We start from the raw sequence: 27,331 nt of genomic DNA, 5'->3' as shown, positions 1-27,331 counted from the left end.
GGAGCCGTTTCCATACAATACCTTCATATTCAAACAGACTATCTCTTCAAAATGGCCGAATGGGTATTCTGGTGCGTTGGTCAAAATGTGGGTGGTGAGGTTGAGTTGTGGATTCCCAATCAAGAAAGGAAGGGAAAACAAGAGATGCAAACGCTGCAGATTATTATTGAAAGTTGAGAAATCTGCCCGAAGATGAAAAGATCGCTCGCTTCCAACGTCCTCTGTTTGAATATTCGCTGACATACCGCAAACGCACCTCACTTCTTCCTGATTCTTCGAATTGCCACCTTTTCTTCTTCTAGCTCCCAGCCAACACTGTCCTTCTCTTTCAGCTCATCCCACTTGCGGCCGGTGCAAAATTCTAAGAACGGTAGATCCACGTTAAGGTACGAGGCTCCAAAACATTTCAGGGTATGAAGCCTCATGTCGTCGTCTGCCCATTCCATCAGCTTGCTGAACGGTAGGTCCACCTTGTACTTGATGTTCTGCCAAGCGACATAATTGTCGTGGGCAAGCGCCGTCAGTATAACATCTAGCTTTCTGTTCTTGATCTTGAAGTCGTTTCTGATAGAATACGCCTCGGCCAGGTTCTTGCGCCGGCACGCGGCATCCAGGGCGTAGTAGGAAGCGATTTCCGCGAGCTCACCATGTGGCATGTTATGCCATTTGGCGATGTATCGAAGGAGGTGAAGCATGGCAGGGTGGTATGATTCTGGGTGCTTGACAAATATCGACAGCCGAATAGAAAAGATGTAGGCCTGGCAGGCGAACTCATCGGCACGCTTACTGGCCACCAGGCCCTCTCGAAGTTTCCGAAGCGCCATCAGAACGTCTTGAAGCTCCTTTGTGTTGCTGGGATTCTGAAGAGCCGCCTTCATAGAGTCGGATGGACCGCTCGGTGGAATAATTGGTTGAATCTCCTTGGAAGGCTTTGCTGAAGCCGAAGTCGAAGATTCAGCGACGGTCGGAAGTGAGGCGGAAGACGGCAGACGGGAAGCATCGCTGGAAGGTCCCGCTATTGATAATGATGCAAGTCTCTCTGTAGCAGCTGTGACTCCGGTAGACTGTACCGTTGATCCTCGCGGTTGCTTAGGAATGGGTTGTCGGGGGGCTGAAGCCAAGGCAGCGTCGACTGCCCTTATATCAAGCGAATCTAACCTTCGTAACAACTCGTCTCTCTCGCCCGCATCCGTACAAAAGGATAGAAACCGCCTTATGATCTGGTTGTAGTACCATTTCTGAGTCTCTGAGTGTAGTAACCTGGTCCTTGATTAGCGGGATTGCTCATCGTCGAGCCCAAGGGGTCATTGTCTCCTCTCATGGACTGATCAAGCATCTCCCCGCGCATACCTTCCATCTCCCTTGGAAGGATAGCCAACGCTCTGCAGGGGATCTTGTTCGACAGGCTTTAGCCTCCCCCAAGGACCAGAGGGCATCCTGTTTCCTCGCCGACGCATCTCGTGATCGAGCTTCAGTTGCGCACAGGGGATTTGCAGCTGTGATCCGGCTTCTGATGCTCGTAGGCGTCACGGGGGATCTCGTAACGACAGTAGATTGTAATGAAGGGTGGTTTTGAAGAAGCTGGCTCTAGAGATAACGGCAAAGAATGAATGAAGATGCTTTGAAGGTTTGTGGTGGGGTAGCTCTAGAGCTGGATATGGAGGTCGCGCTGACAGCCCCGCGATCCACAGTCGTTCCTGCATCCTGATTTGGCATGCAACTCACTAAAGGCATTGACAAAGAGGTCTAATCCATTCACTTGGAAGCTGCGTCAAGTCTTTGATGAACCAAGAATTTGAAATTATTTATTGTTTGCACCTGAGTTGGTTTTATCTAGGCTTTTTATTCTTGCCAGGAGAACATGCTCTCTTTCAATGGGTATCATCGACTTCAACCGCCCTCTCATTCCTCCTAATTACCTCCTCAACTCTCTCATACTTGTGCTGGAATGTGTGTTTCCAATCCGTTCTTACATTCACGCGTGAATTCGATCCGACAGCGCCACCTTGTCCCAGTTCGCAGGACCCTTAGCCTCATACTTGCCGGACTTTGAGATGACCCTTCCGAGACCCTGGTGTATCTCAGCCTGGATAGGTCCAAACGGAATCTTTTCACCGTCGATGCTGATGAAGCCGTCATCCTGGTTTCTCGGGATGATTCGGTACGCCGAAATCTTCTTGTACGTGACATGCGGGTTGTCAAACAGCTTCTGGGCCTCAACGTCAAGAAGGACCCCAATCGCCGTGAAAGGAGGCAAGTCGCCATCAATAGTGACGAGGTCCATGCAACCATCCGAAATCAGCGAAGCGGAGAAGAAGTTGGCATCGGGCGACATGTATGCCATCTGAGCAAAGTTAGCTTATGTTATGAGCCATCGACGGCTCAGAACAACTTACGTTACCGGCATAGAACGTGCCAATCTTGTCGTAGGGAACAAGTTCCCATCCCTCAGGAAGGTCATCTTGAACTGTACCATATTTGAGCGCAGGCAGGCCTTCGCTTTCCGCAGGCGCCGTCTCGGCGGCCTTGGCCAGTGCAGTCAGACTGGTGGTGCTGGCATGGTGCTTGTAGTGCGCCTTGACACCCTCCTTCTCGTCAATCTCGACCTTCACGGCCAAGTCACACGGGTAGCACGTTCTCTTGAACATTCGCTGCAAGACTCCAACCTCGAATCGGGCACTGCCCATCCATCGAAGGTGCTCAGTACCCAGGTCACTCTCGGCAATGATGCCCAGGGTCTGGGACAGGAACGAGATAATGCGGTTGCTGCCAGACGTAACCGAGACTAGATCCATCGGGGTTACCACGCCCTTGATGATAGCAAGGGCAGCAAAGGAGGCCCGATGGGATCCATAGAGGTTACAAGAGAAAGCGTTCCCTGAACCGCAGGGGATGTGGCTAACAGCAATCGAGGCGAGCGCCTTGGCAGCATCAGGTCGCTTCGCAAGGCCATTAAAGATCTCGTGCGGCGTTCCGTCTCCCGAACAAGCCATGATAGTATCGTACCTCGATAGGTCGGCCTTTTCCGCAAGCTCAGTGGCCTCGCCGCCGCGCTTCAGGATGACTACATCGAGTTGCAGTCTAGCAGCGTCAAAGAGCGGCTTGACCTCGCTCTCCCACTTCTTGAGGGCACCTCCAGGGCCAGAGTTCGGGTTGATCAAGACATATGCGCGCTTCTGGGGAGGCGCATCGCCGTATGCGCGCGATAGGAGGGACTTGACGAAGCTCTCGGGGGAGGTTCCGCTACCGGCCTCGTCCGGCACCGCGAGCGCGAATGACCATTTCCCAGGCTTGATCAACGTTTTCGAAGCGTGTATGGCATAGTCGACAGTGATGCGATTGTCGGAGAGCTCGGCCCAGAGGACGTTGTACAGTGGAACACTGTTCTTCGAGACGGGTCCTGGAGGGAGACGGGATCAGCAGCTGGCCTCACCAGCACGACGTGACGGTCCAAAGGGAGTCAGTCTTACGAGAAGAAAGGGGGCTACAAGATGAGCGGCCCGACTTCTTTGCAACAGGGTCTGGTTATTATCAGTAAAAGGAGAGAACCTCCACATGTGTTCTCCGAGGCATCCGCACCGCTGAGCTCCAAAGCATCGACACCGATCGTCAGCGTCTTCTTGCCCTCCAGCAGAAGCTGCATTCCAACTCCCTCGTCCATTGTCCTGTCGCTCTCCATCGCCATTCCGAAAGTAAAGTGTCTCGGCGATAATTGTGTCTTTGGAACGTTTTGCGCGATCACATGGAAAATACAAGGATCGTGTTGTTGATGTTGCGCGCCTGTTCGTAAGCTCGTTCAAGCGATGCGCGGCGTCGCAAATCAGAGACGGGAGAAGGTACGCTTAAAGAGCGGACAAAGTAGGCCAGGAAGAGAGCGATATCAGAAAAGCGAATTCGAGCCCCAAATCGATAGGGGAAGAAGGAAAAGAAGTCGGAGGAGAAAGGAAGGACAATTAAAGGTGTTGAATCTGGAGAGTTGTGCCGTGCCGTAGGTAGAATGGAACGGCGTCGGACGCTGCGGATGTCCGTTGCAAGGCGTCCGCGGGGCGCGCTTCCGAGATTGGAGCCCCCTTGAAATGCCTGCAATGCGATAACTGTTGCAGCAGCGTTAAAAGTGGCTGCTGACGGCGGTGTATGATTTTTTCGAGGACGAATCACTGCTCGTCAACATTTCCTCACCTGCGACATGCTTGATGCCGCGTGTGGATGGATACTGCGACAAGTGCTTAGCTCAGACTTGTACCCAGGCGGAATCCTCCATAGCAGCACAGATGAGGATTTCATACCCATAAACAGCATCAAACATGCAGGTGAGATCATCCTATACATTGGTATATATACCTTGATCACCAAGACTGGTATGTTCGTTCTACAGGGCGCCTCAACTTTTCCGTATGTTCCCAAAAACTCCAAGTCCCCATCGTCTCTCTCCATGAGGATATCCATACGCCAGTCTGCCACCCTTCACCTTTTCCGCCCAATGCTCTGCTGCGCTATAAGCCCCATGGTCAGAACGTAACATCATAGCTCTCATATGCTCTCAGTGCTACATGCGTGATTCAAACACCATCCATCTTTTTGTGTCTCCTTTGCGCTTAAGCAAGCCTAGTCACATCGGGAAACTTTGCGAGAGCCGCCTTCTTGAACGCCTCCACCTGTGAGCTCTTCCAGCTCTTGAGCACCTCCAAGCCCTCAATAGCATCGGAATATTCAACATCGGGAATTTCTAGAATTCCGGTGACCGCCTCCTCGCTCTTGGCCTTGTCCTGGCCTAGTAGCCTCTGCGTCTTGATGGCGGACAGCACGTGACGAGGACTGCTCTTGTTCGCAGATAGGAACTCGTCGTTATAGGCGGCGAGGTCCGTAGAAGGCTCAATAGCCTTGAATTCAGCCTTTAGCACCTCAAGAACCTTGGGCGGAATGTCGGTGGCTGTGTTCAGGAGATGTCGGAACGCGACAGTCTGCTCATGCACACGGGGCGACTTGGGGTCAAGTGCCAAGGCCGCTGTGAGGCAGTGGAGCGCAAGAACATACTTCTCTGCAGAGAAATTAGAGATTGGTTTCTCAAAAACGGCATCTGACTTACTTCGGCGCATGTAGACCTCGAAACCAGCGAACTGGGCGTCGATGTTCTTGGGGCTGAACTGGAGCAGGGGGGTGATAAACTTCATGGCCTCTCCAAGAGGGTCAGTAGTCTCGGCCAACTTCAGGCCTAGAGGATCATCATCCTTCTTCTTTTCCTCTCCATCCTTGGTACCCTTGTTGGGATCCTGCTTGGCTTGCCTCTCAGCGGCCTCTCGCTCCAGGCGCTGCTGTTCCTTCTTGGCCTTCTTGGCCGCCTTCTTCTTGGCGAGGGCGTCCTCCTCGGTTTCATCCTCGGCACCGTTGACTCCGTTGGCGGAAGGCTTGTCTGCTAGCTTCAGGTAGACTTCAATTGCATCCAGAGCGGCACGAGAGAAGAAGGGGTGGTCGCGAACGTGGTCCTCCCATCGGATCATGTCGATGTAGGCTCGTATCTGTCCCTTCCTCAAAGAGAAGCTGTGGAAATCAAACTGATCCTCGTGCCAAACATCAAAGATGTTGGCGATCTGCTGGAATCTCTTGAGGGCGAGTCCAATGTTTCCCTGTCGTGCGTATGCCTCGCCATCCTCAGTCAAGAACCAGATAGACTGCATATCCAAAAGGTCTGCCAGAGGGCCGCCAACCGTCTCTGCACGGGTGAAAAGACCGACCGTCTTGAGTGCCTTTTCGTTTTGGTTGTTGCGGAGCTGGTACTTCGCGGCTTTGGTGTTGATGTATCGATCCTTGAGATCAAGCTTTCTGGCACGATCCATGGTTTCAGCGGCCTTTCGCAGGTCCCCGCTGTGCTTGATAATTCGGGCCTTGGTCATGCAAAAGTCGACACTCTTAGGATCCTTCTCGATAGCCTTGTCGATGTACTCAGTGGCTTTGGTCAAATCGCGGCTCAGGTGATAATTGTAATGCTGCGCCAGGTAGTAAAGTCCTGCCGCCTCTCCCTTGTCCTTACTTGAAGCATCGGAGTTTTGGGAGCTAAGATACTTTTCAGCAAGCTCACGGAGGGTATCCTTCTTGAAAGAATCAGAGTAGAGGTGCTTCAAGTTAGCAAAGGTCGACGGAACACCCTTGTTGAGCATCAGGGTCAGGTAGGCCTCAGCAGCCTGCTTGAAATCATCGCCTGTAGTCTAGTCAGCTTCTGCGCAAGAGCCAGAAGACACTCTAGCACTCACCCGTGAGGAAGTCGAGGGGCAGTCGGCGGGCGGCGTCGCATCGAGGGGACTTCTCGGCATACTCGTCATAGATAGCCTTTCGGGCCTTGGTGTCTTCCTTGGGGATCTCAAGAACCTCAAGTAGCTTCTCATAATAATGGGGGTGCTCCGAGTTGCGGTCGAGGAGCGCCCGATAGGCCTCGGCGGCCTTTTCCTTTTGGCCCAGCTTCTCCAAGTACTCAGCACGAGCTTCCAAAACGGCCAATCGATCGAGGTTTTGCTTCGCTGCGGTATTTAGGTGCTCGAGAGCCCGCTCGTAATCTCCTTGCTCCGCAATGAGGAAGTTCTTGTACATGATGGCCTCAGAATGCTCCACGTCGAATTTCGAGGGCGTGGTCTTAAGAGTTCCCTCATAGGTGGTCATGACCTTCTCAGCCTCGGCCGGGTTTCCAGAAAGATGGTGGGCAATGGCAAGCGCCGTCCAGCTTTGGCGCATTTGCGGTCGGGCCTGGAGCATTGCAGTTCGGCTCTGGATGTAGCCAGCATAATCGCGGCACTGGATCTGCAGGATAGCCAGGTCTCGCTGAATCTGTGACGACTCCGGTTCTAGCCGGAGAGCAAACTTGTAGGCCTTGATAGCTTCCTCGAAGTTCTTGGTCGCCCGGTGCAAAAGACCATACACGTGCCAGCAAATGTGCGACTTCATATCCATCGTTAGAGCTTCCTTGCCCAAGGCGAATGCCTCTTCCGTCTTGCCCTGCGCGTTCAAGATCAAGGCCTTCATGGCGGTGGTGTCTCCATGCTTGGGGTGTTTCTTGAGGATAAGCTCTGCGGACTTCAGTCCACGCTTGTATTGCTTGTCCTCATAGTATCGGATGACGGAACGGAAGAGGGATGCCTCTTTCGAGGGGAGAGGTTGCGGCATCGTGGATGTGGGGGACTATCGATCGACTAGAGAGTCAATATGGTACGCGGGAGGTATTGTCGGGAGCCAGGTGCTTCGAAGTCTGGTTCCGCTGTCGGCGATCACGAGCTGTTGGACGGCCAGTCAGGGTCGAATGAGGGGCGTACTGTGCGCGAAGCGGTGGAAGGTACAAGGAAGCTTCTAGCGGGCGGGATCAAGCTTGCCTCGTAGAAGTGAAGGAAAATGAAGGGCAAAAAGTCAGCTTCCTTGACCGAGCTATGGAGGGGTGATGTTTACGGCTCAAGGATACTGCTACGAAATGGAGTGGACAGCAATTCGTGCGGTAGGTCGGTAATTTCTCGGGGCTGTCTGTGGTGGGCTGCTGTGAGGTAGTGGTGATTTTGGCGGGGCAGCCCAGGATCCATGACTCTGTCCAGCTCTGCTCATCGAAGGCAACAATCGCCTCCGTATATGAGGAGAAAGAGGCCAATGAGTTGGGTAAATCTGTTCTTAATGCTGAAAAATGTGAATGATAATTCGTAGCTGTATAACGGGCATTTCAGCCTGTGAATTACACAAGTCGAAATTTGACCGGTTGCCTGATCCAGGGCTCTCATGAACCTACACGGATGACCATGACGACCACGAAATCGTAAACTTGATCTTCATTTTATTGTGTAGAAGAGTTTCGTATGACAATATTCATCGTACAAGAGTTGGGTCCTCTATCATAAAAATGCGCCTTCCCATGTTGTACATCTTTTACAGGTTCCCTACCCAGAGGGTGGGTAGTCAGTCGTTATCCCAATCATACAAGGCAGAGCCACACCAAGCCGTCATGATTGTGCTGGTGGCTTCGAGCTTCGTTCCTTCTTCCAGATGCTTATAGCATCCTCCCAGGTGCCGAACGGATCACCGCCACATCGTTGTTGTATTACCTCCCAGGTTCTATGTCGTACGATGTTTTCCACGCCTCTCTCTTGTCGGACAAGCGAAGCCAGGCGCTCGGTGCGCGCCTCTCGTGGGAAGAATCTGCCAGAGTATGGATCCAATCGCTCATCAACTACTCGCCCGCGGTCCTTCTCTTTCTCAAGCTCCCTCAGTGTTCGATCGGGGTCGTCGGGGTCTGGACTCGCGGCCACAAGAGCGCAGTAGCTCAAGACCTCGGCTCTCGCCTCCCAGGACGGGAACAGCACCTTGTCTTTAAACTCCGAGCATGCCTGAGAGTCAATCTGTTTTGAAATGGGCCTCGGGGAGCGCTGGGAGGTGGAGGAGGGATCGAACCCGGATCGAGAAGGGGTCACTAGAGCATTGAGGCTCTGCGTGATGGAGTCGTCGATCGACGATCTCGAGAGTCGCAGGAAGTCTAGATTCAAGTCAATCGACTGCGCACTTGTGGCGTCTTTACACAAAAACCGCCCAGACTTACCTCGAAGTGTTCCATAAGAGAAACAAAACTGTGGAGTGAGCTGCGGTTGTGTGGATGGCTGGGTCATTGTAATGCGCGGCCGCTGGGACCTCTCGAGTTGAGCGTCCGCCGGCGAGCCTTTCCAGATTATACCAGCCAGAGTGGGCAAGTCTTGGAGGGCGGTAGAAGGAACAGAGTAGATGCTAGTGCGCGTACGTGAAACGTGGCTCGCAGGGCGTTGGGAACAACAGCCGAGTTAGTCGTTGGAAATGGTCCAAGTCAGCAATGGAGGGCCGGGACTTCAGTGACGCAACCCGAAGCCAAGCCGGGGGCTAGAAGTGTCGGATCCGCCCAGTTAGATCCGGATAAACTCGATTCCGTTGTCATCCACACTCTCCGTCCAGAGGGGGTGTGTTTCATTGCCATCAATGAGACGTAGATTGATAAGGACAATAAATAAATGCTATGTGACGTTTGTGTAGCAAGCATATTGATATTGATGATTTTTACGACATTCTAGGTATTCATAGGCTCGTGATATTGAGTGCTGAAACAGCTGCCGTTGAAGCGATCACTGCCTCTCTGGCGCTTAGTATGCTTTTTATTTAGTGCCCACATCGTGAGCGCCCTCGTCAAGATTAAACAATCCCTGCAAAGATCCCCCAGCTTGACCCTGGTAGCCCCGATCCATCGCTGCACGACAGAAACACGACCTCTGCCAATATCTTCAGCAATGCACGCCCCGTCGGCAGTTCCTCAGCACGGTTGTGTTCATCATGCAAGGCAAAGGCCCAGAGATTGCAGATGCGTTCAGCCTTTCAAGGCCAGGAACTGATCTTCTCTCAGCCTGACCAGTTTCACCAATCAAACCAAATAGCCACCTGTGTGATTCTAGCCGCGCTACGCTTGATGCCACATCGTACATCGTACGAAGGTGATGGAAGGTGGGCTTGGGGACCACTCGCGGCCGGAATCTGCGGCACCAAGTAACGCCTCGCCGTTGTGCACGAGACTACGGCAGAATTCCACTCCATCAGTGCCCTCGAGGTCAGCAACAACCGTCATGATATTGAACCAAATTGACTGACCACAATGGAAGCGTCAGCAATGCCTCTAGCGGCCTTGTTTCCCCATGCAGCTAAAGATCCTTCTAGCCTACCAACGTGAAAAAAGACGCAGCGAGAGCGACTCAAGCAAGACGCGGGCGCAGACGCCACTGTCAGGCTCGGTAACCCGGCAGGCCTGGCTCAGCTGCCGATTCGAGGCCATTCTAGGTGCTGATCGGCAAAGACCCAAATGGTTGGGTGACGGTTTGTGGTGGCTGTTCCTCCGCGAGTCGCGCTAACTGCGCTGCAACGCCCAGGATCCTATCTGCCACGCAGCCACGCTAACAATCATGATGTTGGCCTTGGTACCGGACCAGAAGCCGACTCGCTCTACTTCTCGGGCCTCTGGGTGCCTGTGGGTTAGCTCGGCCTGTGACGACGGTGTGCAGCAGGTAGAGCGCGGACAGTCGTCACTCTATTGCTTTGAGGCTTCAACCCTCTTGTAGCGCACGATCACAAGCACGGGGAAGCACGGGCTAGATCCGCTGGGGCAGTGGGCGTCCTAGAGCTGTCAAATCGTACTTTACCCCCAGGTTTCCTGCGCAAGTCTTGGGCTGTCTGTTGGCGCGTGGTTTTGATTACCATTTGCCATCAAATTTTCCATCGCCTCGGGATGGATCCCCTTCGAAGCCGAGTCGAGAAGGAAAGCCTCGAAGATCTGATCGACACATGCGACCAGCTCTCGGACGATTGCAAAGGCCTCGCTAACTGCCTCAACACCAGCCCGGTAACCTTGTCGGCGCTGGCCAAGGAATGTCGGGCCATCACAGACGCGCTCGGCAGGCTACATGACCTCAGCCAGGCAATTGACGGCGGCGCAGACATTGTTCGGGCGTCAAATAACGAATTCGTTTACTCAGTCTCAAAGGACGTCCACGAGCTGAGGGTAGCCCTCAAGCGCATCAAGGGACCGGACAGAGATAGCGGCATTCATCTCACAGAGCCGCAACTCATTATCGTCTGGAATGAGGCGGCGTTGAAAGAGTCACTTGGGCGACTTCGAACCCACCAAGCCTCTCTTCACACTCTCCTCAACACTGCGACTCGGTAAGTAACCCACTATCTTTCAAGTTCAAGACTAACAGTCGCCCAGGGCTGGCTATAGCTTTAGTGAAGATGTCTCCAGCAGGCGTCGAGTGATTGAGCCCGATGTCGGCGTCGATGAGGCTCTGCGAAGCCTCGGTCGAAGGTTCACAGCGCCCAACCAACGGTCTGTGGTTCTGCCCAGAGTCAGCGACTCTACTGAGATTCAGGTGCTCTTGGATACACTTGTACCACCTCCGGGAGTGACCTATCGACGAAGCAACGAGATTGCGCACGAACTACATCATGCCATCGAACGGAGCGATGAGACAACCGTCTTTGAGATCCTGCTTCAGCGCGCGGATCCAAACATTATGTTACCTGGATCAATGCTCTCTCCACTGCACCGCGCCTTTGACAAAGCACACATGCTCATTGCTGCGTTTCTCATTGTCGCTGGCGCCGACGTGGACGAGCCGACCATTGATGGCGATACATCACTCATGAGGGGCATCAAGTGTAGGTTTTCGGAACAATTTGCGACTCTTGTGATTTATATGAAGGCACGCATCGATGCCGTTAACAACGACGGACGCTCAGCTCTTCACTACTCTGCTGCTTCGGACGTCCTCGAAGACGAGACATTGCCCGTTCTCATCAACGCTGGAGCAGACCTCAACCTCGTTGATTACGAAGGACATACTCCACTGCACTTGGCGATCCAAAACGGGCGATGGGGGGCAGCAACGAGACTGGTACAAGCTGGCGCGGATCTGGAGGTGCGATTACCGGACGGCAAGACGGCCCTTCACCTGGCCATTTCTATGCGGAATCAAGAGTTCACGCAGGTGTTAGTGTCGCGAGGTGCTAACGTCGATCGAAAACTTCGAGAGCACACGCCCTTGACGATGGCTATCAGCTCACGGTGCACACCCATCACGGCGGTTCTCCTCGACAGCGGAGCGAACCCAAACGGGTCGAGCAGAAACGGCAATACGCCGCTTCTCGCTGCAGCCGCAACGGGACACGATGAGTCTGTCCGGTATCTCCTTGCCAAAGGAGCCGACCCATCAGTCACACAAGGCCAGTCTGGGTACTCGCCTATGCATATGGCGGCACACAAGGATAAGCCTTATGTCCTTCAACTGCTGGCTGGATCAGGGGCCCCTATTGATCTCTTGGACAAAATGGGCGAAACTCCCCTATTAGTGGCAGCCAAGTTGGGCAACAGTCAGAGCGCTCTTCGTCTGATCAAGCTTGGTGCTGATGTTGAGCGAGTTGGCCCTGATGGTATGAGCGTGCTCTCTCACGCCGTCAAATTGGGTGACATGAGCTTGGTGAGCGCGCTCCTAGAGCAGGGCGCTGGTCTGCAAATGACTCCCACAACCAGCTATGGTGATGATGGAGAGTATCTCGTGCCCGAACCACCGACAACGCCTATTCATGTTGCCGCTCAGCACGCGCGAGATGATATTCTACTTCGACTTGTATCTTCTGGCGCCTCTCTTGAGAGCACCATCTTCCCCGGACGAACACCACTATCAGTAGCAGCCTCGCACGGCCATCTTTCAACAGTTCAACTGCTGCTACGACTAGGGGCCAACGCGAAGGCTTTGACGACACATGGGGATACGGTTCTCTTCGAAGCGTCAGCCAACCAGGCGACTCTCAAGGTCCTGCTCCAGCAGGGCATTGACGTCAACCACCAAAACGATAGGGGCGCAACGGCGTTGCATTATGCGGCTCTCCGCGGCCACATGGGGGGTGTGAGGATGTTACTGGAGAAGGGAGCTAAGCAGTACCACGCGAATGCTGTTTGGGATGTTTGGGAGGATCGGGACGGCGCAGGAGGGTACCGGCAGGGAACACCGGCTGGAATGGCGATGCAACGAGGACTGGATAAGGTTGCGGAATTGATTGAGGGATGGAAGTACAGCTGATTGGGCACAGTACAATGTTTGGCGCCAAGGTTTAGATGGATGGGTATTTGACGACGGGATGATAGAAATGTATATTTTAGTGTATAGCAAAAAAAAAACATGTAGTTTAGTTACGAGATACCACAAAAGATTTGATTTTGAGATTGACTATCTTTGTCCATGGCCCTTGTCTCATCAAGATGCAAGTGTAAATGGCTGCATCCGAGGATGCATACAAGATGAAGATCTCTTGACAGGGGTGGGATAGATGGCGTCGAGGCACTAAATGTGATGAGATGGGTGATGAGATGGGGGTCTTGTATCAAGGGTTCGCCATGGATCCCTCTGAATAAGAAAAAGAATACGATCTCGTGTTGTATTTTGCATAACTAGGTACTAATGAGTTGTTCATTCATCCATGAAGCTATGATTAACTCGCCAAGCTTAACCAGCCCCACAAACCAGCCATTGCCCTCGTGGGGTGTCGCGTGTTGCCCGTTCAAGCTAAATCGCCCCGTAGATAAAAAACTCACAAATGATAAAAGCAAGGCAAAAAATCCACCATTCTGGACACCGAAGTCCAGGGCCCTTACAAAGCGGCGCGCGGGAAGAAGCGTTTCCGGGCCGCGAGAAAAGTGACGTGATGTTTGATTAGCAAAAATTGCTTGTTGGGGGGGAGGCCACCGACTATTTTTCCTTCCCGTCCTCCTTGCGCGCGCCCATCAAACGCTAGAACAGGCGATGCATCCATGACAACCAACCACCACCCCCCAACCAAGGCGTCAAAAAGAGGTGTCTTGTGTTGACGTAATGGGTTCTGGCTGGGGACGGGCACAGCCGCGCTTCGCTCCTAGTTACGGGGAATATCCTCATGATCCGTGATGGGCGCATCTCAATCTCCCTGAGCCCGTCTAGGGGTGGTTTCTACTGATGAACAGCTGGTCTCGTGATCAGCCAGTAATTACCCGTTTATTGCCTTGTCCGCCTAATGTGAATCTCGACTGCAAATCAACTCAATCGATGTGCCTCCTGTCTTGCTCTTCTCCCTTACACCTTGATTCTTGCTAGCTCAATTTGCCCCTTTCTCCCTTGAAACCGGTTCAAGCAGCAGTTTAAACCGACTTCAGACTTCCACAACCGCCAACCTTCCGAAAGTGTCACCGAGAGCTTCAATCCAGCATCCTTCGACCGAGACTTTGACTTCCGACATACACCGACAACCAACAGGAAACCCCAACATCTGGTCCCTTACAGCTGGAGTAGAAAAAGTGCCCCGCGTGCTCCGTCTTGACTTGCTGTTCTTCCCTGCCACCAACCCCGCAATCCGCGATCGGGCCCCTCGCTCAACCACACGAGACCGCTTCTCAGAACCTCCTGTCGCGACAACTCTACATCCAACCTCGACAACTCTTTCTCCCTCCGTATAAGTACATCGCTGATCAGCAATCATGTCTGGAACCACCACGCCTTCGCAGTCACAGGCGAACAGCAGCAGCTGGACCGCCTTCGTCAAGGTAACTATATACTCCTTAATCATCGATTCCATGGAGCTAGCAAGCGCTCGCGTTTCCAGCTGCTGACCCTCGTCCTTGCGACTTTCTCTATAGTCTATCGCATCCTTCAATGGCGACCTCTCCTCCCTTACCGCTCCTCCTTTCATCCTCTCCTCGCAGTCTCTCACTGAGTTCTCCGCGTACTGGGCAACGCACCCTCCCGTCCTGACCGCTCCCGCTGCCGAGTCCGACCCTGCCAAGCGGGCTATGCTAGTCCTCAAGTGGTTCCTCTCGACCCTCAAGCACCAGTACGCCAGCCGTAGCGAGCAGTACGGAAACGAGAAGAAGCCCCTAAACCCCTTCCTCGGCGAGCTATTCCTCGGATCTTGGAACGACGAGGCCGGCAAGACCACGCTCGTCTCAGAGCAGGTCAGCCACCACCCTCCTGCTACCGCCTACTGCATTCGCAACGACAAGACCGGTATCGAGCTGGAGGGTTATAATGCTCAGAAGGCCACCTTTAAGAGCACCATTATTGTTAAGCAGATCGGCCACGCCGTCCTGCGTGTTCCTCTGCCCTCGGGCGAGATCGAGTCCTACCTCATCACCCTTCCTGGTCTCCACATCGAGGGTCTAATTTTCGGCGCTCCTTTCGTAGAGCTTGATGGCTCAAGTTTCATCACCAGCTCCAGCGGCTATACCGCCAAGATCGACTACAGCGGAAAGGGCTGGCTTTCTGGCAAGAAGAATACCATTGTCGCCACTATTAGTCCTACAGGCAAGGAGAAGGAGGTTCTCTTCAACGTCACTGGCCAGTGGAACAAGACCTTTGAGATCTACTCGGGTCCCGCCAAGACGAACTCCAAGTCCACCCTTGTGGCCACCTACGACGCTGTCAACACTGCCCAGACCGAGCTCGAGGTGGCCCCGATCGACAAGCAGCATCCTCTTGAGTCCCGTCGCGCCTGGGCTCGTGTCGCCGAAGCTATCCAGAAGGGCGACATGGACACTACTGGTATCGAGAAGGGCAAGATTGAGCAGGCCCAGCGCGACATGCGCGCCAAGGAGCGCTCAGAGGACCGTACCTGGGAGCGTCAGTACTTCACCGCCGTCGAGGGCAAGGATGACGTCCTCCAGCAGCTCGGCAAGGTCGTCAGCGTGCCAGTCGACGGTGACGCCGACAAGACTGGCGGACTCTGGCGATTCGACAAGACCAAGGCTGAGGCCCAGGCGGCCCAGGAGCTCACAGACGAGGACGTGGCCAAGATTGAGAAGGAGTTGCTGGGCTGGTAGTTGCGCCCACTGCCATCTCGATGGGACAGCAACGATAGCGGCAATTGGTTACGGCGGTGGATTTAATGGCAACAAAAGAAGCGCAAAGAGGGAGAGGCAGGTCGAAAAAGAGGTGGGCATAGCTTACACAATACACAGCGCTCGGCACATGTTTTCTTGTGATGCGCGGAGCGGCCTGTGAGGAGCCCGTGACGTCCCTTGAGGGAAGCAAGGCTGCACGTGTACGATATTAACAACACATTATATACGTTCCACGATTAATGAAACGGTTTGAACTAACTGATGCCCTGGGTTGGGCCTTTTGGTTTGCGTCTTGTTGTCGAGCCCTTGTCATGATCACGCCGGGCACCACTTATCATGGAGTCAAATCACAAACCTTTCAAAACCATCAAACACTCAGCTTTTGTACATCATCTATTTCTTTTTTCATTATTTTACTACTTTCGTCGACTCATAATGCCCCAACCGACAATGGACAGCAATTGTTACTTCAAACGATGGGAAGAGTCTCCCTTGGATTCCTCCTTTTTCAAGCGATGCATCACTCATCGTGTCCCAGTCTTGGGGATATTACAGTAACCGGAAAACGTCGTTATCGACATTTAGACAGTACCGGCAGCGTTGAAGTCCTTGAGGGCTTCGGCGACACGGGCAGTCATGGTCTTCTCACCCTCGCGGACCCAGACACGGGGCTGTACACAGCATATTAGTACATGTCAAGAGAAACCAGTATTGGGTCTCGAAACTTACGTCAAAGTACTTCTTGTTGGGCTTGTCCTCACCGTCGGGGTTGCCGACAGCGGTGCTGACGTAGTCCTTCTTGTTGATCATGTAGTCACGGATACCAGAGCAGTAGGCGAACTGCATGTCAGTGTCCATGTTGACCTTGACGACACCGTGGCTGATGGCATCGAGGTACTCCTGCTTGGAGGAGCCGGAGCCGCCGTGGAAGACGAAGAAGACGGGCTTGGGGTTCTCAGAGCCAATGGCGGCCTTGACGTGCTCCTGGTGCTTGCCGAGGAGCTCGGGGTGGAGCTTGACGTTGCCAGGCTTGTAGACACCGTGGACGTTGCCGAAGCCAGCGGCAATGGAGAAGTAGGGGGAGATGGCAGAGAGGGTGTTGTAGATGTTGAGGATGTCCTCGGGCTGAGTGTAGAGGGAGGCGTTGTCAACGTCCTCGTTGTTGACACCATCCTCCTCACCACCGGTGATACCAATCTCCATCTCGAGCCACTGCTTCATGGGGGCAGCACGCTTGAGGTACTTGGCGGTGGTCTCGACGTTCCACTCAACAGACTCCTCAGAGAGATCGATCATGTGGGAGGAGAAAAGGGGCTCGCCGTTGGCCTTGAAGTAGGCCTCATCGGCATCGAGCATGCCGTCGAGCCAGGGGAGGAGCTTCTTGGCGCAGTGGTCGGTGTGAAGGACGACGGGGATGCCGTAGGTGGGAGCGAGGGAGCGGACGAAGTGGGCGGCAGCGACAGAGCCGGCAATGGAGGCGGCCTGGTCACTGTTGCTCACACCCTACATCTCGTGAGCTTTGATGTAACATCTCGTAATGATTATGAAACATACCTTGCCAGCAAAGTAGGCGGCACCGCCCTGGGAGAACTGAAGGATGATAGGGGCCTTGGCATCGCGGGCAGCCTCAAGAGCAGCGACGACGGTGGAGGAAGAGGTGACGTTCTGTCAAGATAGCCTTAGCTTCATCTTTTTCATCATGTATTTCGGTCTGACGTACGATGGCGGGGATGGCAAACTGGTTCTCACGAGCGTACTCGAACAGACGGAGAACATCGTCGCCGACAATGACGCCGGTCTTGCGGGTCAGAACATCTTGGACGCCCATTTTTGCTGTGTTGTGTGTGTGGTTGTAAAGGTGGAAGAATCGATCGAGATGAGGTCAACTCAGGTAGGTCGAGGGATAAAGAATATGAAAAATCTGTTGAGCGAGAGAGGTTGTCAGTAATGTAGGTCCAAGATGGGAGGCGCTGCGCGGGGTTTTCTGTCTGTCGAGCTTATCGATAAAGCAAACAAGTTGAGCAAAAGGGAGGGGCAAAGCAAGCAGGAACAGGGGCGGGGAGGGGCAGACAGGACCAGGGCTGGAGGGGCATCCCACGCTCCTTCCAGGGGATGCTCTGTGCGCCAGCGAGAATGAGTTCATCAAGTTCAGGCCATGAGCTGTTTCTACATCCAACAGCGTCATGTCGGTGAGACACAGACCAGAGGCATGATAAGAGAGCGGATCTCCTCATCTCGCCAAGTCGTCAACCTCAATTTCATTTCGCAACACGATGCCTCTCGATTGGCGAGGACGAACATCTGTCGGGAATCGTCTGAGATTCAGGGTCCTTGCTTGAGCTTCGGGGAGCTCCAGGGCTGCGGAATGGGCAGAGATATTGATCGATTCACCGCATCAACAAGTGAGTCGATTGGATTCCGCCTCACCCGGATGCAAGATGCTCACCGCACACCTCAGCCCGGGTCTGCTCCCCGGAGGCGTCAATGCCCGGTGTCTTCCCGGCGGCTTCGCGGCCGATATGTCTCTTGTCTGGCATTCTCTGTCTCTGCGCGCCTCATTCTTCCTCTCATGGCTCTCTCTCACTCTCGCTTCGCCCACCCCGACTCCGCTACAGCCCGACACCGGCGCAGACACCCCCATCGCACCAAGACATTAACAAGGAAAGGCTTCCCCAGCAGACTCACTCGAGCTGGCTAGCGGCAGCTCGTTGACGTTGTTGAGAGTGCAAGTATATGTCTCCTCGGTGGTAAAGTGGAGTCGCCGGCAGAGCAACCCCATTGGAGGATCAATTGCAGTGGATGGGATTGGATTTGCTTTGCAACGATGGAGAGTGGCTCGACTTACACGCTTGACAGGGAGACGGACGACCCAGCGATGATGTCGACGACGACGTTTAGTGGGAAGAGTGGAGGAGTTGTCTGGATTCAGAAATCAAGCACACCAAGGTCGCCGTCAGGAGGAGGGGCAGCCGACTTATATCATGTCCTCATTGCCGAGACCTCTTCCTACCGTAGCCGACGCCTCGGGGCTCGCGACGGAAACATGCGGGACGCTCTGGGCCTTGGAGCACATCGATCGGGAGCCATCACTCGTCGCCGCTGGCAACACGCTGACCTTGTTCTCGTGTGACCCCATTTCCCCCGCATACTTGGACATCGTGAGGGACACGGTTGGCTGGCGCGCCATGATGGGGGTGGGCACCGCCGGGCAGTCAGCCCGCTGGTCCTACTCTCCCGGTCCTCCCCAAACCCCAATGTCACGAACTGAAGCCAGCCGCGCAGGCTAACGCACTCATGCAATCTGCAGTGCCGGCGAGAGCCAATCTCGATATGCCGCACTTGCGTAGCCCCGAAACGTGTTTTCCCGTTGCAGGGTCATATGAATTGCACACATCCTGTGCTGACACTATTCATGATCTCAATTTACCTCCGGCGGAGCTTCGACATCACTAGCGCGGACTGGTCATGAGCTTACAATTGACCAGCTCTCGGTGATACATTCCCGAGAGGCCACTGGACTTCATCATGAAGGAGGACATGGGCCAGCAGGGAGACAATGGCGGTTTATTTGAATTCTAGCTCTAACACGCACATGCCGAACGGCTTTCCTGCAGCCTGGGTGCGGTGAAGAATCACCATACCTTGCACTGCTTCATCAATACCGAAGCTTGCTTGTGCAGCATCGGACCAACATCCGTCAGACACATGAGTTGATGTCAGTCAGTCTTCGGCTTCTCATGATCTGACGCCCCGTCAGTGATGAAACTCGTCGTGTCACGAATTGTGTCTTCTCAAGCGCCGAAAAGTCACTCAATTGCAATCTACCTCATCGGCTGGTCCGAGTCCGGTCCCTTTCACCCGCAATTGGACGCCATTCGAGGCCCTACATCACGTACCAAGTACGTAGTCCTTACGAGATCCCAACCCCACCAGTGCCTCCATTCGTCCCCTCGACCCCGCTTCGCGATGAGGTTCCGGAAGTCCTTCAAGGCTCCCTCCCGGCGCTCCGCTTCCCCACTCACATGCGTTGTCAACCAACGGCCGTCCACGATACAAGGGTTCAGCATGGGAGAAACGCAGTCCGGAGCAGGCCTTCCTTGGTGCCTGACAACAGGGCTGCCCTTCAACAACAGCTGGTTGGCTTCCGTAGCTCAGTTGGTTAGAGCGTCGTACTAATACTTCATTCCGAGTATCCGGTAATGCGAAGGTCTCAGGTTCAAGCCCTGGCGGGAGCATCGCTCTCAGTCGCCCACCAGCTTTCTTTTTACATTTTTTACAATTTTTTTGTGCTGTTTTCGAACCGGTTGATTGGTGATCTTAGATCGTGGTGTTTCGGTATTAATGATATTATACCAAAACAAAGTGACGTACCCTAAAGTGAGGCAGGTCCTGTCTGTCTGCCTCGCCGCAAGACTCAACAAATCATAAATTGTCATAACAAAGAATAATATTTTTCATATCCAGTCCTATCTATCTATGCCTTAGCTGAGGTTCTCTCAGCCTCTTTACATGTCGGTCCGACGAGATCAATATCGGACCGAGTGATGTCTTCGGATTGACGATCGTCTTGTCACTGAACTGGAACCTGATCTTTTGTGTGGAGTACGAAGATTCTTAAAGACGTCACTGGAGCAAACATGATATCATGTTTATGTACATGATTATCCGACAGGATCCAATGATCTGAAAACCGATGTCCTAATCCTAAACAATGCCAATCTTTAAAAGCGGTTGCTTAGGTCTCTCCTGTGGTAGTTTAGAAGACAGACACCAACTGACGATGAGGTTTCTTGGCCACTATTCATGACAACTTGGATTCAAGGCGACTTATATGTGGAATAATTGATGATTTACTTGTTCTTGCTATGTTCCAAAATGCCTCCAACTACCATTCTGGTTTGGCTGTTTCCTCCAACTTGGCTCCACGTGCATGGTTCTCCAGAAAAAAAAGAGGATCAGCCAAACCACACCCACTCTACCCATCTCCAACATCACTTACCACGACAGCAGTGAATCGAATCGATACACGCCCGTCAGCGATGATTGCAAGGGCCAATGCGAAGAACCCAGCTGCGCTCGCCTAGTCACTCAACCGACATTGGTCCAGCCGAAGATGGATGAGGAAACGCTCAAGGAAGCTCTCACGAGCTTCCCCAATGCCAGCAAGGCGCCAGAACCTGCTGCGACCTCGGCGCTCAACATCAACGCCCTGTTCGATAACCCGCTCTTCGCGGGTGGAATTGGTCTCGCTTCTCTCGGCGCTGTCGCAGCATTTGCACGAAAAGGCGCATTATCCGCTCTCGGAGCAGCTCGGCGTCGACTGCTCGTCAACGTCGAGATCAGCAAGCAGGATCCCGCCTACCCTTGGATCCTAGCTTGGCTGTCACAACCCCGCGAAAACCCAGGCTTCATTGCCTCTCGACTGACACGAATCCACAACCTCTCCGTTTCGACAACCACCGCATCCCGAACGCCCGGCGTCAGTGGGCCACAACATGCGCATTTCTTCCTACAGCCCGGCTATGGACGGCACATTGTCAAATTCGGCAGTGCGTACATTGCCGTCAACCGCGAGAAGCACAATACGGCGAACATGAACACGGGCGAACCGCACGAGATTCTTCAGATGACGACTCTATGGGCTCACCGACACGTTTTTGAGTCGGTCTTTAGCGAGGCGCATCAACTGGCAGCCAAGGCGAACGAGGGCAAGACCATTGTATACTCGGCTCGAGGAATGGACTGGGTGCCTCTTGGAGACCCAAGGAAGAAGCGACCACTTGGCTCTGTGATCCTGGACGAAGGTGTCAAGGAGAACATCGTGGGCGACGTACAAGATTTCTTGAACCGGCAGCAATGGTATGTTGACCGTGGTATCCCGTACCGGCGAGGTTATCTTCTATTTGGCCCTCCTGGCAGTGGTAAGACATCTTTCATCCAAGCGCTGGCAGGAGAACTTGATTTCAGTGTGGCCATGATCAATCTTAGCGAGATGGGCATGACGGACGACAAGCTCGCCTATCTCCTCACTAAGCTGCCGAAGAGGAGCCTGTTGCTGTTGGAGGATGCAGACGCAGCGTTTGTCAACCGACGACAACGAGATGCCGATGGATATAGTGGCGCGACTGTGACTTTCTCAGGTCTTCTCAACGCCCTTGACGGTGTTGCTGCTGGTGAGGAGCGGATTGCCTTCCTGACGACGAATCACGTCGATCGTCTTGATCCTGCTCTGATCCGACCTGGTCGTGTGGACTTGATGCTCCGCATTGGTGAGGCTACGCGCTACCAGGCTGCTCAGATGTGGGATCGATTTTACGGTGATGTTGATACGGATCACTCTGGCCGAGAACGTTTCCTCAACCGACTTGAGGAGCTGGGTCTGTTTGGGCAGGGACCTGATGGAAAGCCATCGAATCGACACACCAGCGCAGCGGCGATCCAAGGACTATTCTTGTTCAACAAGAACGACATGAAAGGGGCAATCGATATGGCCGAAGGGCTCATCCCGAGAAAGTTCGAGGCCTCGGACGATGTTCCAGAGGGAGCCATCAAGACTCCTGCATGAAGCTCCGTGTTTTCTCGGAGATGTATGAATATGTACCATACTTGTAGCTATTGTGATACCCCGGTTTGAATCATGAGATGGGTAGGAAGATGAGTCGTAGATAGACCGTGTTGCTAAAAGGAGGATGTGGCTTCTGGGTATCGAGCTACTGGGCGAGCTTTTGAAGACGGAATTAGATAATGATTTCGCACAAGTCTCATCTTGCGAGAATATTGTATGCTCGTATGTAAGAGCGCCCATCGAGGCTGAGCTGAACAACAAGCATGGTCGGGACTAGCTTGGCTTGGTTTGCTCGGTGTGACTGATGCGCTGTTGTTGCCTGGGCTTAGCAGCGCGTGCACGCGCGCATATTCACAGCCTGCCTTTGCAGCTCATAAGTCTCAACAGAACTTGGACCTGACAAAACCCCAAGCGAGACAGGAATTACAAAACCTGACGACGATTTCACCAAATCCAACTCTCTTGGGCGCCATTACCTTGAATACCGCATCGAAAATGTCCTCCAACTCCGGCCAAGGCCAAGGCCAGGGAACGCTGGATATGTGGCTCTCCAAGAAACCATCATCCAAGCCCGCAGCTTCTACCTCTGAGCAGCCATCTTCATCATCAACACCAGCTTCATCATCATCTCAGCCTTCTCGTTCATGGCGCAACAGACGCAAAGACCCCTGGAGACAAGGCGCCGGGCTCGCCGCGGTCGCCAAGGAGACGCGAACAGTTCTTCCCGACATTCTCAATGGGTTGCCCGACATCGAGGCCAGCAAATCCGAGGCGCTCTACTACGAAACTCTTCAACCGCTCAAGGCCGCTGAGTGTCCCAAGCGCACACCTTCAGGAACAACAACTATCAAGATCGTCAACGATGACTCTTTCAATGCCGCCATCGACCTCGCTTCTTCAAAGGATCCCTCATCTGGCCGTGTCGCAGTCTTGAATATGGCCAGCAATGTGAGCCCAGGCGGAGGATGGCTAAAGGGAGCGCGCGCCCAGGAGGAGGCGCTTTGTTATCGCAGCTCGCTGTATCTGTCCCTACATCGACGATACTACCCATGGAAGCAGCGCATGGGTGTCTACAGCCCAGATGTTGTCATCATTCGCTCTGATCAGGATTCCGGGCACAAACTCCTCATGCCAGATGTTGACGTTGAGAACCTTCCCATCGTCAGCGTACTAAGCATTGCCGCTCTGCGCACGCCACCTGTTGCCAGAGCCGCGGAGAAGCAACCCGACGGCTCATATATCGACAGACTCGTCTTTGCGAATCCCACAGATCGTGATATGACGAAGATCAAGATGAGAATATGTTTGCGAATGGCAGCGAGACGTAATCATGGGCTGCTCGTGCTCGGTGCCCTTGGATGTGGTGCGTTCAGAAACCCGCCGAAGGAAGTGGCTCACTGTTGGTTGGAGGTTTTGCAAGAGCCAGAGTTCCAGGGCGGTTGGTGGGAGGAGGTGTGGTTTGCCGTATTTGATCGAAGAAACGAGGGAAACCTCGAGGTATTCGAAGAGGTGCTTGGCGGCGTGGAGATCTGATTCGAGGTATCACGGCTCTGATGAGATATGACTATTGGTCGGATGATTGAGCGACAGTCGAGGAGGACTAGGAACATGATTGTTTTTAGCTGAGCTTTCGAAATGGCATCGAATGTGCCAGCCGCGCTTATGAATCACGATGCATTTACGAGGGCCAATACTCCCTCAACTTATTATTGTTTCCTCTCTTTCTGAGAGCCAAGACGGCGGTTCGACCGCCACATTGCTTGTCCACACCCTACTTGGAGCTTCGGTTGGCCCCAATTTTGAAGATCTTGGGGGCGAGTTGAAAAGAAGCCGATGTCCCGGGAGCCATTTCCTTGGCCTCTATATAAAGCCAATCAAGGTCTTTTATATGATAAAATCTAAAATACCGGGAATCATTGGTCGGTCCGAAGAGCTACGGACCCGGCCCTAACGACGAGGTCAAGGAAAGGCCGAGATGTTAGCGGAGATGGAGCATGCCCCGTGCCGATGGCCCGGACTCGCCCGGCGCTTCATACGGAAGAGGCCGAGTAAGGCTTGAGCTGTCAGGACACGTGAAAGATGATGTTCCATGGGCTGAAAAGACGACGTGGACAGGCCTCGAGAGGCTGAGATGGACGAGATGTTGATTGGGCGCCTCAGATGACGGAACTGGTGAATCCCACGCTGCAATTCAACATCGTCATTGCGAGGAAGATGGCATAATCGATATAATGACTAAATCAAGCCTAACCGACATTCTCGGCTTCGACCATCAACTGATCTCTCAAGCCCCGTGCGCCATGAGTTGCCCATACCAATGGCTAGAGATTCACACCTTCAACGTATCCTAGCTTCACAGCTCTTTCGTCATGTCTCAAAATCTTCAAGAGCCCACACTGAATGTCTCATTGTCTTGCGCTAAGGCATCTCCACCCGGCCACTTAATACGGGCCCTCGGCCGTTTGCAAAGCGTGCAAAGTTCTTCTAGTCTAGGGTCCTCGATGTCGTGATCGGCATTGCCTATGGCGTATCTCGCTATCCCCGGGTTTCTTGCAGAACCACTGGGCGATTCACACGCCACAAATGCGACCTTGGGCACACGCAAACAGGGGACAAAGAGCCACATGCTTTGGTTTCTAGGGTGGGGGTGTTCGTCCAGCCTCAAGGAACCAAAAGACGGCTCGACAGGGCAGATCGTCAATGTTGGAAGCGAGACCAGAACCCATTCTTTCTGCAGCTGAACTCGGGCCAAAGGCGCAGACAACCCCCCATGACGAGGTCAGATCCGTCTCTGTCTGGCTGGATCAAGACCCCTGTGAGCGCCAAAACCGGGATGTGTTTCCCTAGTCCATCCCAAGGGCAGCTCTGACTTGCGCGAACCCAACAACCCCAACCCCATTACCTACGGATTGTACCTAATAAGAGCAATCTCGAGGCAACCATGAGGGGGGCCGATCCTTGCTTCTTTCTTCCGGGCTCTACGCCTGGCTGCGTTAGCACGGCGGGCCCTCTGGTGATGCCATAACCCCCAGCCCAAAGCCTCTCAACTTTATCTTGACTTTTCTCTGCCCGTCGTTGTTGTTTTCGGTGTTTTATATATATGTGCCTCATCTCTCCTCGTGGGGCCCGGTTTAAAAACAAGCAGCCTCCCTCAACGGCTGTATATTGCTTTATCGTCTCGTGCCTTTTATTTTTAATCTCTCACCAGGCCACCATTCTCCTCCACACATATCCATCTGGCCGAGGTGATTAACCAAAATGTTCAATCGAAAGGAGGACGAAGACGTCGCCGCGGCGGATGGTCCATCTGACTATGGCGACAACTACGGCGACAACTATGATTACAACCAGCATGGTGGGCCAACGGATGACAGCTCCGTGGATCCCGACTCTGGTGTCAAGCGTGGTCTCAAGAATCGACATCTCTCCATGATGGCTCTGGCTGGTATCATTGGGCCTGGATTGCTCGTCGGTGCGGGTGGTGCGTTGAATAAGGGAGGGCCGGCTTCCCTTATCATCGGCTTTGGTGTCATTGGTAGGATCCCTTTGTCTTGATGTTGACAGAGGATGTGAGCACAAGTACAGACTTGTAATTGCATTCTCGGTGGCATATTGAAGATAATGGATGAAGCTGACTCTTAGCCAGGTATCATTGCATTCTCTATTATGCAGTCTCTCGGTGAGGTGACAACTCTATATCCCGGCGGAGGCTCCTTCATCTCTCTCGCTGAGCGCATGGTAGACAAGTCCTTTTCTGTCGCCGTAGGCTGGAACTACTTCATCATCTGGGCCGCCGTCCTCGCCAACGAGTACAACGTCATCTGCAGCATCCTCACCTACTGGGCGCCTGTAATTCCGCTCTGGGGCTACTTTCTCATCTTCTGGACCGTCTTCCTGGGCTTTCAGCTGCTTGGTATCGAGGCCTTTGGAGAGGCCGAGTTTTGGCTTGCCCTGCTGAAGCTCCTCGGACTAACAGCATACTTCATCTTTGCTATTATCTACGCAGCCGGCGGTCTGGTCGGCCAGGATAAGGCTCTTGGATTCAAGTACTGGCACGATCCCGGAGCTTTCAACGGCAATGGCTTCCGTGGTGTTGCGACCGTCTTTGTCTTCTGCGCAACATTTTACTCTGGCGTCGAGTCCATCGCCATTGCTGCCACTGAGACGAGAAACCCTGGAGTTGCTGTCCCTCAGGCTATTCGACAAGTCTTTTGGCGTATCATCTTCGTCTACATGGGATCTGCATTCTTCTTTGGTCTCACCTGCCGGGCTGATGCCGATGGTCTCATCAACGGAGGGTCCAAGGCTCTGCAGAGCCCAATGACCATCGCTATTCAGACTGCTGGCTGGCAAGGAGGTTTGTGCTCAGTATTCTATAAGCATGTTCTATTCTAACGGTTCCAGGTGTCCATCTGATCAACGCCTTCATTCTCGTCACTTGCTTGTCCGCCATCAACTCATCCATCTATATTGGTTCACGCACAGTCTTCTACATGGCGCAGTCCGGCAAGGCCCCCAAGGTCTTTGGCTGGACCAACGGCAGGGGTGTTCCCGTCTGGGCCATCCTCATTACCAACGCCGTCGGCTCCATCTCGATGATGAACGTTTCCACCGGCGCTGCCAGAGCCTACAGCTACATCGTGAACCTCTCCGGCGTCAGCGCGTTCCTCGTCTGGGGCAGCATCTGTATCATCCACATTCGATTCCGACGCGCCTGGAAGGTCCAGGGCCGAAGCATCAGCGAGTTGCCTTACAAGGCGATGGGATTCCCGTATCTTGCTTGGCTCGGTCTCGGAGCTTGTGTCTTTTTGGCCCTTGTCCAGGGCTGGACTACGCTATCGCCTTTCGACGCAGGCAACTTTGTAGATGCCTACATATTGATTCCTCTGTTTGGAATCATATATGGAGTCTGCAAGTTGCTCTGGCGTAGCTCTGATCCGATCAAGCGTAGCTGGAGCATTGATCTTGACAGCGGGAGGAGAGTGGATCTGGACCATAAGAGCGGTCCAGCTGTCGGAGGTGTACCAGGACAAGTTCCCATTTGGAAGAAGATTTGGGACTGGTTCTAAACGTGGAAGACTTATCACGGGTGCATGTTATGATCACTGTGCAAGGTTATTACGAGCTCAATGTAAATAATGATACCCCCCTTGAATTACCTGCATAGCGAGGGTTAGTAGACGAACCCGAGACGTCATGAATTAATGATAAACGGGGATTGCAGTTGTGTCAATGTCGAGCTTTCTCGGAGCCGATACGCTTTTAAAGATACAGGCAGCTGTATTGACGTACTTTCTTCTCTCTTTCAACAATCCTTCAACGGACTCCAGGTTAAGCGCGCCCATTCCATCGGTATAGCCAAATTTCTTGAG

General features: G+C 53.4%; 10 protein-coding genes across 10 annotated transcripts; 5 read left to right on the top strand and 5 right to left on the bottom strand.

Moving 5' to 3' along the window:
* Positions 1-257: 257 nt before the first annotated feature.
* Positions 258-1,457, bottom strand: NCS54_00791500 (Hypothetical protein; the record flags this gene model as incomplete). The annotated part of the gene is made up of 2 exons (XM_053153319.1): positions 258-1,260; positions 1,351-1,457. 2 exons carry the CDS (start codon positions 1,455-1,457, stop codon positions 258-260), a joined length of 1,110 nt encoding a protein of 369 aa, XP_053009294.1.
* Positions 1,458-1,975: 518 nt separating this feature from the next.
* Positions 1,976-3,685, bottom strand: NCS54_00791400 (DAGKc domain-containing protein; the record flags this gene model as incomplete). The annotated part of the gene is made up of 4 exons (XM_053153318.1): positions 1,976-2,344; positions 2,397-3,400; positions 3,471-3,521; positions 3,580-3,685. 4 exons carry the CDS (start codon positions 3,683-3,685, stop codon positions 1,976-1,978), a joined length of 1,530 nt encoding a protein of 509 aa, XP_053009293.1.
* A 910-nt stretch (positions 3,686-4,595) lies between these two features.
* Positions 4,596-7,152, bottom strand: NCS54_00791300 (Hypothetical protein; the record flags this gene model as incomplete). Its single annotated transcript, XM_053153317.1, has 3 exons — positions 4,596-5,038; positions 5,087-6,196; positions 6,249-7,152. 3 exons carry the CDS (start codon positions 7,150-7,152, stop codon positions 4,596-4,598), a joined length of 2,457 nt encoding a protein of 818 aa, XP_053009292.1.
* Positions 7,153-7,967: 815 nt separating this feature from the next.
* Positions 7,968-8,627, bottom strand: NCS54_00791200 (Hypothetical protein; the record flags this gene model as incomplete). The annotated part of the gene is made up of 2 exons (XM_053153316.1): positions 7,968-8,497; positions 8,561-8,627. 2 exons carry the CDS (start codon positions 8,625-8,627, stop codon positions 7,968-7,970), a joined length of 597 nt encoding a protein of 198 aa, XP_053009291.1.
* A 1,631-nt stretch (positions 8,628-10,258) lies between these two features.
* On the top strand, positions 10,259-12,608 carry NCS54_00791100 (Hypothetical protein; the record flags this gene model as incomplete). The annotated part of the gene is made up of 2 exons (XM_053153315.1): positions 10,259-10,692; positions 10,739-12,608. 2 exons carry the CDS (start codon positions 10,259-10,261, stop codon positions 12,606-12,608), a joined length of 2,304 nt encoding a protein of 767 aa, XP_053009290.1.
* A 1,427-nt stretch (positions 12,609-14,035) lies between these two features.
* Positions 14,036-15,373, top strand: NCS54_00791000 (Hypothetical protein; the record flags this gene model as incomplete). The annotated part of the gene is made up of 2 exons (XM_053153314.1): positions 14,036-14,101; positions 14,195-15,373. 2 exons carry the CDS (start codon positions 14,036-14,038, stop codon positions 15,371-15,373), a joined length of 1,245 nt encoding a protein of 414 aa, XP_053009289.1.
* A 602-nt stretch (positions 15,374-15,975) lies between these two features.
* Positions 15,976-17,222, bottom strand: NCS54_00790900 (Fructose-bisphosphate aldolase; the record flags this gene model as incomplete). The annotated part of the gene is made up of 4 exons (XM_053153313.1): positions 15,976-16,065; positions 16,124-16,897; positions 16,949-17,059; positions 17,115-17,222. The coding sequence occupies 4 exons, from the start codon at positions 17,220-17,222 to the stop codon at positions 15,976-15,978; spliced, it is 1,083 nt and encodes a 360-aa protein (XP_053009288.1).
* Positions 17,223-20,396: 3,174 nt separating this feature from the next.
* Positions 20,397-21,959, top strand: NCS54_00790800 (Hypothetical protein; the record flags this gene model as incomplete). The annotated part of the gene is made up of 1 exon (XM_053153312.1): positions 20,397-21,959. Exon 1 carries the CDS (start codon positions 20,508-20,510, stop codon positions 21,957-21,959), a length of 1,452 nt encoding a protein of 483 aa, XP_053009287.1. The 5' UTR covers positions 20,397-20,507.
* A 495-nt stretch (positions 21,960-22,454) lies between these two features.
* NCS54_00790700 (DUF2263 domain-containing protein) lies at positions 22,455-23,492 on the top strand (the record flags this gene model as incomplete). The annotated part of the gene is made up of 1 exon (XM_053153311.1): positions 22,455-23,492. The coding sequence occupies one exon, from the start codon at positions 22,455-22,457 to the stop codon at positions 23,490-23,492; it is 1,038 nt and encodes a 345-aa protein (XP_053009286.1).
* A 1,725-nt stretch (positions 23,493-25,217) lies between these two features.
* Positions 25,218-27,028, top strand: NCS54_00790600 (AA-permease domain-containing protein; the record flags this gene model as incomplete). The annotated part of the gene is made up of 3 exons (XM_053153310.1): positions 25,218-25,494; positions 25,606-26,316; positions 26,364-27,028. The coding sequence occupies 3 exons, from the start codon at positions 25,218-25,220 to the stop codon at positions 27,026-27,028; spliced, it is 1,653 nt and encodes a 550-aa protein (XP_053009285.1).
* Between the last annotated feature and the right edge of the window lie 303 nt (positions 27,029-27,331).

This window comes from Fusarium falciforme, chromosome 6 (assembly GCF_026873545.1).
Source record: "Fusarium falciforme chromosome 6, complete sequence".
In the NCBI taxonomy this organism is placed as follows: Eukaryota; Fungi; Ascomycota; class Sordariomycetes; order Hypocreales; family Nectriaceae; genus Fusarium; species Fusarium falciforme.
This window is presented reverse-complemented; position numbering and strand designations above follow the sequence as displayed.